The 12,589-nt window shown below is 38.9% G+C and overlaps 1 protein-coding gene across 2 annotated transcripts; it reads right to left on the bottom strand.

The window, feature by feature from the left end:
* Positions 1–1,018: 1,018 nt before the first annotated feature.
* LOC147612916 (beta-glucosidase 34-like) lies at positions 1,019–5,165 on the bottom strand. 2 transcript variants are annotated; one of them, XM_086782187.1, is made up of 13 exons: positions 4,931–5,165; positions 4,764–4,830; positions 4,601–4,659; positions 4,419–4,494; positions 4,202–4,273; positions 4,025–4,112; positions 2,907–3,183; positions 2,605–2,720; positions 2,054–2,274; positions 1,820–1,848; positions 1,607–1,703; positions 1,385–1,484; positions 1,019–1,257 (listed from the first exon to the last, which is right to left on the bottom strand). In XM_086782187.1, the coding sequence occupies exons 1-13, from the start codon at positions 5,138–5,140 to the stop codon at positions 1,077–1,079; spliced, it is 1,593 nt and encodes a 530-aa protein (XP_086638313.1). In that variant the 5' UTR covers positions 5,141–5,165; the 3' UTR covers positions 1,019–1,076. The 2 variants fall into 2 exon arrangements, with proteins under 2 accessions (XP_086638313.1, XP_086638314.1); XM_086782188.1 differs by having other exon boundaries at positions 4,419–4,510; positions 4,931–5,070.
* Between the last annotated feature and the right edge of the window lie 7,424 nt (positions 5,166–12,589).

Genomic DNA, 12,589 nt, shown 5'->3' with positions numbered 1-12,589 from the left:
TTTGCTATAATTTAAGTATTATTGTTTTCCAAGATTTATTTAATATTCATGGCTGAATTGTAGACCCTCCATTTTGGGAAGGCCAAGCAACAGTTGACTAATTTATATTTTTATTGAAACATTCATTTGCAAGGGAATATCTTCACTTTTTAGAACCCAGATTATTGTTGGGTTTGTATGGTCGTGAGAGAGTTGGGCTCCTAGGAATTTACAATCTATGATTGTGGAAGGTTGCAGATTAGCTTCATGTACATGTAATGTTTGTGGATTATGAAAAGCCTAATAAGTTAGATTTTTGGTGCGCACTCGACAATACAAAATTTTTTGATTTGCTGTTTACAAGCCTGTTCAAGTGCCGTTCGCCTCAAATATTGATCCACCAAATGCGTTTTGTAAGCTTTTATCCTTATCCAACTTTTTTCTACGAGAGTTATATTTTCAATGCTAATATTTTTTATGGCATACATTTTGCCAGATGGAGGCACCAGATATAGGCTACCAAGGAGAGAGAATCCTATTGTCCGAAGATTGTTTTGAGGTTGTGTTTAGGTGTGTTAAGATACTCATCATTTTATGGGTTTGTAATACTAGAAGCTTCTATATGGATATATATGGCAATCACGATGTTTTTATATATTAGTTTGGCAAGTTGAGGGCGATGTATACATATATGTATGGATATTATGGGTGCGTGCGCATACACAGACACATATTTACATGTGTGTATGTGACATGCACACATGCATTCATAGGCGTGCACACTTACACATATCTTCCAGTTGTGGCATGTATGGTTTCAATGGATTTCATGTACACGTACTCATACATACATACATACATCTTTATGCGTGTTTGTGTGTAACTCGATGTGCCTAGCTTCTAAAAGGAAAGGGAGAGTGATTTTACACATATATCTTTTGTATGTACCTAAATGCAAATGCTTCTTGCCCGTCTCGGAGACGGGTCGCGACACTAGTTCCATCAACAAAGGGTTACATTGAGGTAGTCATGACATGTGAACGCCCAAGAGCTCCCTTTTATTAGAGTCAATGTCTATCTCTTTGTTAATAAGAGACCTATGCCAATGTGGAGCTATTTTGGGCAAGCATTTCTTTGAACCAGAATGCAGACTTTCTTGGATAACGCTTCAGAGTGTTGTCCACGTAGAAAATACCCACTCTTGTGCCCATCCCCAAATTGAACTCAAAGCCATCTATTAAAGACCATGCATACACACCCTTCACATTTGCACCCTCCCTGCAAAATGAGCACCACAAAATGTTAGTTTGACTTAGAGGTGAGTATAATCACAAGCCACCTCCTAATTAATAATGTTCATAATCATGGAAATCCTCATTAATAATGAGGTTTTTCCCCAACTTACCTTATTGCTTGACTTAGCTCATCATAGTATGTCTCAAAATAGTCTATCCTTGCATCATCCTCTAGGCTGTCTTCAGTAGTGTTGTAATCTATTCCCCAGCCTACAAAGGCAATTATAGCCACTAATCATGAGCCCATAACTTGGAATTTAAATTGAGGTTAATGATACTTATTGTGAAACTTCTCACAACGACAGGAGGTCATGAAGCATGATGCAGTGCACCTGTTTGTGTGATGTAGGTGGGAAAATTATCATAGCGCTCTCTGATATACTCAACAGCTTTCCTGATGCACCAAGGGACTGCATAGTCATGTGTTCCCTGGATGCAAGCTCTATGAATATCAGCACATTTGAGTGAGTACATGCCATAAACACATCAAATGTGGCTTAGCTTCACAGCCACCTTTCTTCTCTATCAGGTGAGGTCTTTATTACCTTTCCAATGGCTACCCCATCTCGTACTCCTGCGAGAATTAACGAAGCAAACAAGTCTTCAAGACACAGCTTACGCATGCTTTAACCCTATAAAACTTACAAAAGCAAGCAACCCTTGCTTTCATTGTCAGCAAAGGGCACAAATCATTGGTCCAAGCAAGCTAATCATGTACACATTCCATTTGCAATTTTAAAAGAAAATCAATGGGTGTCAAGGGTCATATCCACACATGCCTGTCACATTGACCTTCCAGTCAAGGTAGTAGCAGGTTCTGTTCTCGATAAGGTAGAAGTCAAAGTCATAGGCATACAAGGCTGTTATGATGTTGATGCCTATGAAGTCTAGAGACCCATTCACCTTCGCCATCTCCTCAGTTGTGAAGTTGGGCAGACGGGTTCCGACACGCTCGCGCATGGTTCTAGGGTAGTCTCCAAAGAAGATGGGATCCAAGAACCTGCCATCCAATACCATGTAGATCACTAGATACACATGATGCAATGATAACCCCTATTCTGTTTGCCATAGAACCTTGCATATGATGGGATGCAAGGAGCTACCCCGTAATCATGCAAATAAATGCAGTCTCCATGCTTATGATCATGTGATTCCCTGTCTAGACAGACCTCGTAGGACGTTGAAGTTCTAACTTAACCTGGTGCTACATATATAGTCCTTAAGAGGGGTATTTTGGGGTAGATCCTACTCGAACAATCTACAGTTTGTGCAGCTGCAGATGATAAGTGATGTACACTAAGAAGACTGATAGAGAATTGAGGTGGTTTACCATCCCAGTAGGAAATCCGTGGCCCTCTGGGCAGCTGCAACATCAGACGTAGAGTTTGTCAAAGGCTCTGACCATCTCAACCATAGAGCCAATCCGACCGTCCCATTTTGAGTTGGCTGCAAGACACTTTTCTGTTAACACATGTATGTATAAATGCACATAGAAGTCAAGAAAAGGGAAACCTTGTGAAGCACACAAGAAAGTGTATAAAAGGCTATGATTCTGTTGTCAAAGACTTGGATTCTGGAAAATGAAAAGTGGCAAGAACTGGAACAAACCCCAGGGGGAGGACAACAAAGTACCTGGTATTTGGTCCTATAAATGTCCACAGCCTCTGCATGTGCAAGCAGTAAATGATGGCCCACTATGTAGGGCTCCGTTCCCGAATCACCATCAGGGCAGTTGCCATAGTTCAGGCCCAGTTGCCCTATGATGTTAGGGGTGCACCTTCCTGGTGGGTTCTGGTTTGTGGAGTACCCAAGCCCTGCCCAGTCGTTGGCCTCATCGAAGGTAACCCAGGACTTGATCCTGTCCCCGAACGCCTTGAAGCAGGTCTCCGCATAATTTGCGAAGTCATCTCTGATGAGACAAAGGAGCCTTGTTACTTATAGCTAGTGCAGAACTCGAGGGGTTCACTATAAGTAAACCTTATTTTAAAAATCCCTTATTTGTGAATTTTTCATGAATAAAACATACCCTCTTTCTATTGAGTCTATGAATACCCCCTTTAAATGGTACCCCTTATTTGTGAATTTTTCATGAATAAAACATACCCTCTTTCTATTGAGTCTATGAATACCCCCTTTAAATGGTACCCTTCTGTATGTAAAAAATGTGGTAAAAAAGTATTTTAAAAATCCCTTTTGTTGAACTCACATGATACGCTTACATATTTATAAGTGACCCACACCCACACCCACAGCCACCCGCCCCCCCTCCCCCCACCTCCTGAGGTGCAGAAGACCAAAAAACATATCACTGGCACTTGGAGTACTACAAATGATGCGAGGTCAATGCCTCTAAATAGAGGAGAAGGCCCATAGACTCATCTAAGATATGTTGCACATGCTGCCTCTAGCTGATGCATAGCACTAATATTTGAGAGAACATGTACACAGGTTGATGGATGATTCATGATTCACAAAACATTGCACATCATGACCTCAAGGCCAGACGACTCTCAGACTGTAGACATGATGTGTAGGAGAAAATACAGTTTTTTTTCTCCCTTCGCTTTAGAAAGCCACAGTCATCAACACCTGCACATCGGCAATGCCGGTCATGGCATCTCAAATTCAAACTATATGTTGATCTCAATGTTATATTGTGAATTAATGGGCTTTGCCTCGAGTCTTCACCACCGAGGAGTGGGCAGGACAAGTACTCTTAAAACATTCAAATCAATGGCCGAGCTGCTTACATGAATTGCGCGTCCAAAGGTCCTCCATATCTGTCATCAAGTATTTTAGGATGATCTTGGGTCCACAGAGTCACCATGGGTATTAACCCTGACAAAAGAAAACCAGCCAATCATGTTGCAGCAGTAGTAAGGCCCTGGAAGTTGGCTACTAATAATTGGCTTCATCTCTGAGCTCACCTTGATTAAGAATGTCATCGATCACATTATTGTAATGGGAAATCGCCTTTTCGTTAATGTCTCCACTCCCATCTGCACAAATCACGAGAAGTACAAGAAGGTTTTGGACGGGAAAAGTAACGTCAGCATTGGGTTTTGCAGGAACGGTCACACAGAAGCTGGCAACTCGAAATTAAGAGGAAAAATTGGACATAGAGTGCGCCAGGATGCCACTCACTGGGGAAGATCCTTGACCAAGCTATTGACAATCTATATGAGTTCATCCCGAGTCCAGTAAGTAGTTGGTGATCACCCTTGGATAAAACATAGCTTTGTTTGATTAAATGCATTGCTAATCACTCTGCGGCTAGCTCAATGAGACGGTAGATTGTATTCTGCAGGAGCTTAATGACAGGATACCTTGTATTGGTTGTAGTTGTCACCGCATTGACCAGGTAAAGCACCATCACTTGTAGCGTCTGCCCCAACACAGCACACAATGTACAGTACAAAGATTCAGACTTCTCGGGACTTTGGAGATGGAGTGCGCAATTGATGGATACTTTTAATCATATAATTTCACCTTCTCTACGTGCATACACGTCCCAGATGTTCTCGGACTTGTTGTCCGTGAACTCAGCCCCTTCATGCTGCAGGAAAAATTAGGTTGTTAATTTTGAGCTTTGGTAGCAAGTTAAGCTAATCTTATCTCAGAGCTGTAATAATAATCGATGAGAGCTGCAAGCCCACCTTCAAGGAGGAAGTGATGGCTCCAAAGAGAAAGTCTTCTGGAAAGCTGGTACGTGAGACGCCGGTACTGTAGGGGAAGAGGACATCGCCATCGTCCTGAGAAGGCAGTGCGGCACTGTGTACTCCATGATCATGCAGGCTATGGAGTGCAAAGCAAAAGGGTTGATGGGCCAGCATGAAGAAGAGCGAGATGGAAAAGGCCCCAGTCATGGCGTCAAAACAATGCTGCAGTCTTTGATTGGCGGGCAGCTTTATTTCTTTGCCTCGTGCGCGCGCCGCGCCGTGTTGCCGCACGTGCCAATCTTGTCCGAGAATAGCGTGTCCTCCACTCACGCAGTGCGCACCTTTCTATTTTAATATAGTTTTGGAAAAGTACGACCAGGATTTCAAATTTCAACATTCCATTTCTTTGTCATTGAAATGTCAAGGTGATAGATTATGATGGGTTCGGACACAAACCATTGGCATTTCTCATTGCTGCAACTCGCGAGCTGCGGCTTAGACTGGTAAAAAACCGTCAAATCGGGAAAAACCGGTTACAATTTTGCCTGGCCTTGAATTTAAGGATTCAAAATTTTGAGTTTTTAAGTTATAAAACCTATGCATTTTTTCAATAAAAACTGGTTGGGCTTGACGGTCATCCCTTTTTTCACTGGCTAGAAAAAAGGCTTATTTCTGACACTTGTGTCAATATTAGACAAGATTAGAAAATATGTGTATAACTTCAATGGTCAAATTACCTTAGCTGAGGGCTCCAGAGTCTAGAGGTGATGACCAATCCAGTGTCTAGAAAACATTTTATAGACGTACTTGCCAAGTTATAGTCATTTTTCTCTAATTGTACCAAAAAGGGGCACGCTTCGGAGGGTGGTTGCAAGATCAGGGTGCCCAGTTTTGTCCACTCAGGCACCCTATAAACAGTAAAAAAACAGGCATTTGTTTACTTTTAATGGCTAATCTCTCCTAGTAAATGAAGGAATTTCGTTTCAAGTTCTTTTGTTGGAACATTATATTCAAAGTTGGAAATATAGTTGTATAATGTTATTAAGCATTAGATAGTCAAAAGTCCTCATTTTCTTAGGTACAAAGTCAATGTATACACCCTGTCCCAAATTTGAACTGATTCCATAAAATGCTAATATCTTTTACATATAAACTCATATGAGATTCCCACTTTGTACCTTAGATCTTCACATAATATGGAGCTTAACTTGATTTTTTGAGAAAATTTTAAGATATTTGTCTATTTTCTTTAAATATTTCAAGGTCTTTGAAGTGTTATAATATACGCCACTTTTTGTACCTACAATAGCTACCACTTAAAATCCTCAATCTTGTAGATCAAAAGAGTGGGTAGATACTGCGACATTAGTAGAATGTGGTGGTTAGTAAAAATTGCAAATCCAATGGTTGGATTTTTAATGATCTCTTTTTCAAAATTCTTCCAGACTATCAGAAGGCCTGTAAATATTAATAATCTAATTAGTAAAATTACATTTTTGATGTGAATCATCTAAAACCTATATGGACTAGTGTACTTGTAATGGTGCATCTATGGAAAAATAAATTGGATCACTCTAAGTATGGAAAGATCATTTGTTTATCATTTCATCATATTTTTTATTAATTTTGATTAATTAGACTAATTTATATTAATTTAAGTTATATTGCGTTAATTTAAGGGTAAGCGTATTTTCTATTATTTGCTTGATCTCATTTTAAGTACCTTGCTCCCCAAAATTTACTCTCCAAGCATTGTCCCAGTCCAGCATAAACTGGATAAAACTGGACACCCTGATCTTGCAACAACCCCGGATTGAGATAATAGATACAAATGGTCCAGTAAATTATGGGAAAGTTGCCTTACAGTTAAAATTAAGTAACAAAAAAAGGTCTCGAAGAGTAGAGTTACATGCCACATCATCACCGAATTTGGAGACTTCTTGAATATGCAAAATTGCCCATCATGCTATATATCATTGGAAAGGTCTCGAAGTATAGATTCCAAATGGCCACACTCCGCTCACTTCTAAGTTGATTTGTAAAAGAATCACATTACGTCCATTTTTGTAGAGAGAGAATGTGTAGCAATCCTTAAACAACCCAATTTGAGTCCAAGTTTCCCCTAATGGGACTAACTCTAAAGATCCAAAACTGCGATTTGGTGATGGGATTTGTTAGCGTTGTGGAAGCATCGAGAAAAACATTGTCCACCTTTTTTTAAACTGTGTCTATAATAGGGATGCCATCTCTTTTCTACATTTGTATATATCATTGGTCTTCAAAGACCACCTCTCCTAGCAACACATTTTCTTAGGTGTTGCTCCCAAGTGATATACAATACTGTGGAATATCATTAGAGTTGAGTTCATGTGATCCATCTAGATTGCGAGAAATTAGATGTTTAACAATATGAGCTTCGATGTTATGTCATGCCTTAGAGACAACTTGTTTGTACAAATTAAAATGGTGGCAGATGCAAAATCCAAATTGTGAGAAGTCCGTGCCAGATTAAACGAGATGGTGGACTCTAATGGTGACATCAGAGAAGAATTCAGCATGAAAGTCGCTTCTCTAGCAGAAGAAGGGAACGACCTCGAAGACGAGGTATAGCAGCTTGCTCAATTCATTCTGAACCATTAGGGCCAAAAACGTCTCAAAATGGACTGTGTAAGGAATTTCGCTAACTTGCTAATTAGTAGAATGTTGACGGTCAAAACGGCTCCAAATTTAGCCGTTTTGGATATTTAAAGCGTATCTATCTGATTGAATACGTATCTAAGTACATATTTTAAAATCTAAAAAAATATATCGTTTTGATGCTACTCTTTAATGGCTCGTCTCGAAATTTATCCTCTTTTAGTGACTGCGCGGCAAAATGACCATTCCCTCCAAACGCGCTCTTATCCATTCTCCAAAAAAATTTCACTCCTCTGCTTCTCTAAAAATTTCACAAGCTATATCTCATTCTCATTCTTCTGTGTCTCTCATGTTCTAATAGCTCTGCTTATATTTTTAGCTCTGTTAGTAATGAGTGATACATCTAATCGTAAGTTTCATTTGAATATCAAGCTCAACCAAGAGTATGCAACTACACGGAGTGTCTACCAAAGATCCCTTTCATGTGCAAATGAAGCTCAACATCTTCGCACAACGAAGGAAAGAAGCATATTGACCTATGGACAGATGGAAGTCTATATCCACCGGATCCCAAAATAGGAAGGTATCCTTCTTTTCACACACCACATGATTTGATTAGATTTGTTGGTGATGGGGTGGATGGCTTACTTGGTTATAGTTCAAGACTATCTCAATCACATTAATTATGCAGAATATACTACATATCTTCAAAATACTTCATCTTTGAATGCAACAAAAATTATAGAACTTGAAAACAAAATAGTGTCTTTGAAACAAGAAAATGATCAATTGAAAACCTTAAAAGAAACTCCAATAGGGTTAAGAGCACGAGTAAAACGAATGCGGGATGTAGTTAACTTAACAGAGAGATCTGGACAAAGAAAAAAAAGGTTAAAACTTGTAAGAGATCATGTTTCTAACCTTCTAGGATTTGACATGTCTGAAACTCAGGAAAGGGTAAGATTTTTGAATGAGCTTATGAATAGGTCGGATATCTTGAAACTTTTGGAACTTCCTGAAAATCAAACTCAAAAAAAACTAGTCTTTCAACATCTGTTAAAAGATATGGACTTATTAGTCCAGCCTTCCCAAATGCAAGAAGTTTGTGACACAGTGGGCGTGAGTAGAAAGGGATACAGAGCCATCTCTAAAACCTGGTTCAGGGTCCTTAAGTATTACAAAATCAAAGCTTTTGGGTTGCCTAGACCTCACAATGTTGGAAAATATAGAACTCTGTTAAATGAGGAAATTTCTAAACATTTCGGAGAGTATTTCCATATTGAGGGAACAATGCCATATGAGAGACAAAAAAAAATCATCTTTTGAATACAACGTTTATAATAATATTTGGATGAACATTAGAAAAGTCCAATCTTTTATGGTGAGATATTACAACATAAGAGAAATAGATTGTGAAGGAAAACTTGTATTTGTTTTAAAATTAGATGAAGCTCAGATCCAAAAATGTCAAAAAATGGAAAGAATATCTATATCCCTAATGAATAAAGCATTAGACTATAGTCAAGGTAAGCTTGATTCTCCATATCACAAAACTCAATCAGAAATGGAGCTATGGTGGATTGGATCAGCTCAGGTACCAGTAGAGAGTCATGAAACATTAAAGTGGCTCTTCTCACAAACAGACATTCCTTCAGTTATGCAGAGCCAAAATACAGATGAACACCTTCATGTAGACGACATAGGTGATTTCATTGTGGAATGGCATTTGAGTGCCGACCTCAAGGCGTTGAAGTGTATGTTTGGTGTATGTGGAGGAGCAAATACCAAATATCCATGTCTTTATTGCATGGCAAGCACACGGACAAGAGAATGGCTTGCAGAAAATGAGATTGGAAAACCACCATCCAGAAATAATGTGAATGTTATCGATTATCCAACTTCTATTAAAATATGGGATCCAATTCTACCAATACATTTAAAAAATGTGCATATATGTACATTGCATGCAGAGATAAGAATCTTGGACAAATTGCTCAGACTTCATCTGGACTATGCATATTCTATTAAGCCGACTAAACTTGCAGATGAGTGCATAGAAAAATGCGAAGCCTTGCTCTCTCAAATGGGTTTTCATGGTGGGGAAGTGCATCTTAAAAAAGATCCTGTTCTTTCTGGAGGTACAGGTGATGTTCTGCAAGATGTTTCAATGGGAGGAGCAAAAGCGAGAAGATTTTTGAGCAACCATGACACCAAACAAGTCAATGCAAGGTGGAACTGTTGGAAACAGCTATGTGTCATCACCACAAATGTCAAAAGTAGACCAGATATAGCCAACAGACGTATGGAAGTTTGGAAAAAACTCGACAATTTTTTTAAAGTCCTTAGACAACAAGTTGGTTCAAATACTTATGCAGATGATTTCAAAAAAGCAATAAAGCTTTTGATCAAAGCTATCATAGATGCCTGGGGAGAAAAAGACATAACTTATTACTTGGTGAGTGTTCAGACTTATCAAAACAGTTAAAATATAAGTGTAATTTCTTAAATGTACTAACAAAAAATTATCTTTGTAGCATATTCTTTACTTGCATGGACCATATTTTGCTACAGAAGGACCCCTTGCAACATGGAATACACAAGGAATGGAAAAGTCTCATTATCAAGCGAGAACTTCCTTTTTTAGATGTACCAGAAGAGGAGGAGGTGGTCAAAGAAGAAGCAATGCACTTAAAGAATTATTCAATTGGTTCTATAGGAGGCAATTACAAAGGATGAGATCAAAGACCCAGCAATCTGAAACTACACCAACACCTCAAGACAGAGACTAATGATTACTAACACATTTGTATCTCTAACAAAATATTTGCTGAAATATAATCGGTCCCTGCAAAATATTGTGTACATTAGTTTTTGATTCTCTTGGAACTATTTGGCATGTCACCTCTGTATCTCAAAAATTTTCTCCTTCTATAACCTCCAAGAAGATTGATATCTGACACCTCAGCCTGCAGCTGCATAGCTAGAGTAGCAAAGAAAGTATCCTGCTCTTGAGGCATTGAAACCTGCAGCATATCCAAAGATTCTAAGAGCAGCAGCTCTCTCCAGAAGCAAAACCTTGTTAGCATTTATTTGAAGGGGAGTGTATCCCATGAACCTTGACAACACCTTCAAGGCAAATATTGGCAACTCAGCATCTTCAGAGAAGTTCATGTGGAATGCACAGAACACAGCCTTATCCAATGTAGGCAAGTAGTGCATGAGAGCAGATGAAGGCCTTCTTGACCTAGTGTCTGTAGATTTCACTCTGTTGCCTCTAGCTCTTCCTAGAAAATCATCCTTATCAAGCAATTCAATCTGCAAGACAAAAACCTCAATTTAAAAAAATAACAATCACAATAACATTTTACAAAAGATTAAATGGAAGCTACCTTCTACAACTCATCCTCAATTACTACTTTGTCTTTCATCAAGTTGCATGAGCCAACCCTTTCCACTTTATCAGAATCTGCCTGAAGCTTGAAATCTCTGCCAAAAGACTCAATACCTAACTCAATAAGCCTGTTCTCAAAATCCTCATCTCTCAGGGAAGGTTTCCCCTCATCCACTTTTTTAAGGCACAAGGCAAGTGCATCAGTAGCAGGGATAAATGAGTGGTCAGATGTTTGCAAATCAAGTGCCAAAAACTCTTCCTTTGACTCTACTTCTGTATCAATAAAGTCTTTGGCCACTTCACAAGCTTCTGAAATTGCTGCAATACAGTAGTCTTCTCTGATATTGAAGAGACATTGAAGATAGGACAGAGGAATAAAATCTTTCTCATTGATATAGAAGAAAGGAAGGTTTGGAAGAGTAACAGAGGATTCAGATATGCTTGCTTCCTCTGAGGGCTCTTCAGTAATAGTGAAAGCCCTAAATTCTGCAACATCAAGATTGGCACTTTCTCTCTCCTCAGCTTGAACATCAATTTCTTCCTCTTCTAAAATCTCACTTTTCTCTAACTTTGAGACTGTGGTGACATTTAAGTTTTCTTCCTCATTCTCTGCATCAATTTCTGGTTGTTGCTCTTTATCCTGTATTTTTGCTTTCAAAAATAGGAAGAAAAGAAAGGAGACATCCTTGGGGACAAGGTTGCAATGCTTTTTATGGATTGGACAAGAAATGGATGAAGGGCATGTGAAAGAGGTTCTATTTGAAAATCTACTGAACCTCTTTGTAACTTTGGCTTTCTCCACTGACAGCTGTGTAAAATCTGTAAGGTGACAAAAATCATGGTCTCCGATACGAAAACAATGAGCTTCAATTGACATTTCAAATTATTTGTACTCATCTTCAAGAATGTCCTTAAGCTTCAACAAAACATCTGAAAGAGAAAACCTTGGATTGAATATCTCCACTGCATCAATGTATATCTTCATATCATGACCATCTTGCAAAATAGCATTCAAGAGTTTTTCACTTGGGCTTTCTTCAACAAGTTCATGTCGACCCGCAACACTTTTACTCATTGAGATATTTGAGAAAAATGCTTGAATAATTTTGATGAGCCCGAACGAAGCGAAAATGAAAGGTCCAAAAAAATTGAAATTCCTCTATCGCTTGGTGCGGGCTTTGGCAATTCCAAGGTCCCAAAAAAAATATTGAGTTTTGCAAAATAGGGCTAGGAAGACAGTACGGTGCACAGCTTGATTTGACGCAAATAAGTGATCCAAAAGCGGGGAAAAAAATATAAAGAGAGTTTTGAAGAATATTTGTAGCGTGATAAAAACACCTTAAATAGTGACCGTTTATGCCACGTGGCAAAAATGATTACATGACACGTGTACCCAACGGTCCTTTGTACGACAGATTCGAGGTATAAAAAGTTAATTTTGTTGAAAATATTCATATTTTTCACCGACATTGTATCAAGCGAGATCAGGCCACCTTATTTCCCCAAACCTACTTTTTCATTTCTTTCCCATATCAAGCCATTGCACCTTTCTAGGACATTCGGAATCCTTCAATCGCTTCGTTCCGTCCTTTTCTTGATTGCCCGAATCAAGCGATTAAGCTTATCCG

The sequence above is a fragment of the Cibotium barometz genome, chromosome 44, assembly GCF_041138505.1.
Source record: "Cibotium barometz isolate CiBa-2024 chromosome 44, ASM4113850v1, whole genome shotgun sequence".
Taxonomy (NCBI): Eukaryota; Viridiplantae; Streptophyta; class Polypodiopsida; order Cyatheales; family Cibotiaceae; genus Cibotium; species Cibotium barometz.
This window is presented reverse-complemented; position numbering and strand designations above follow the sequence as displayed.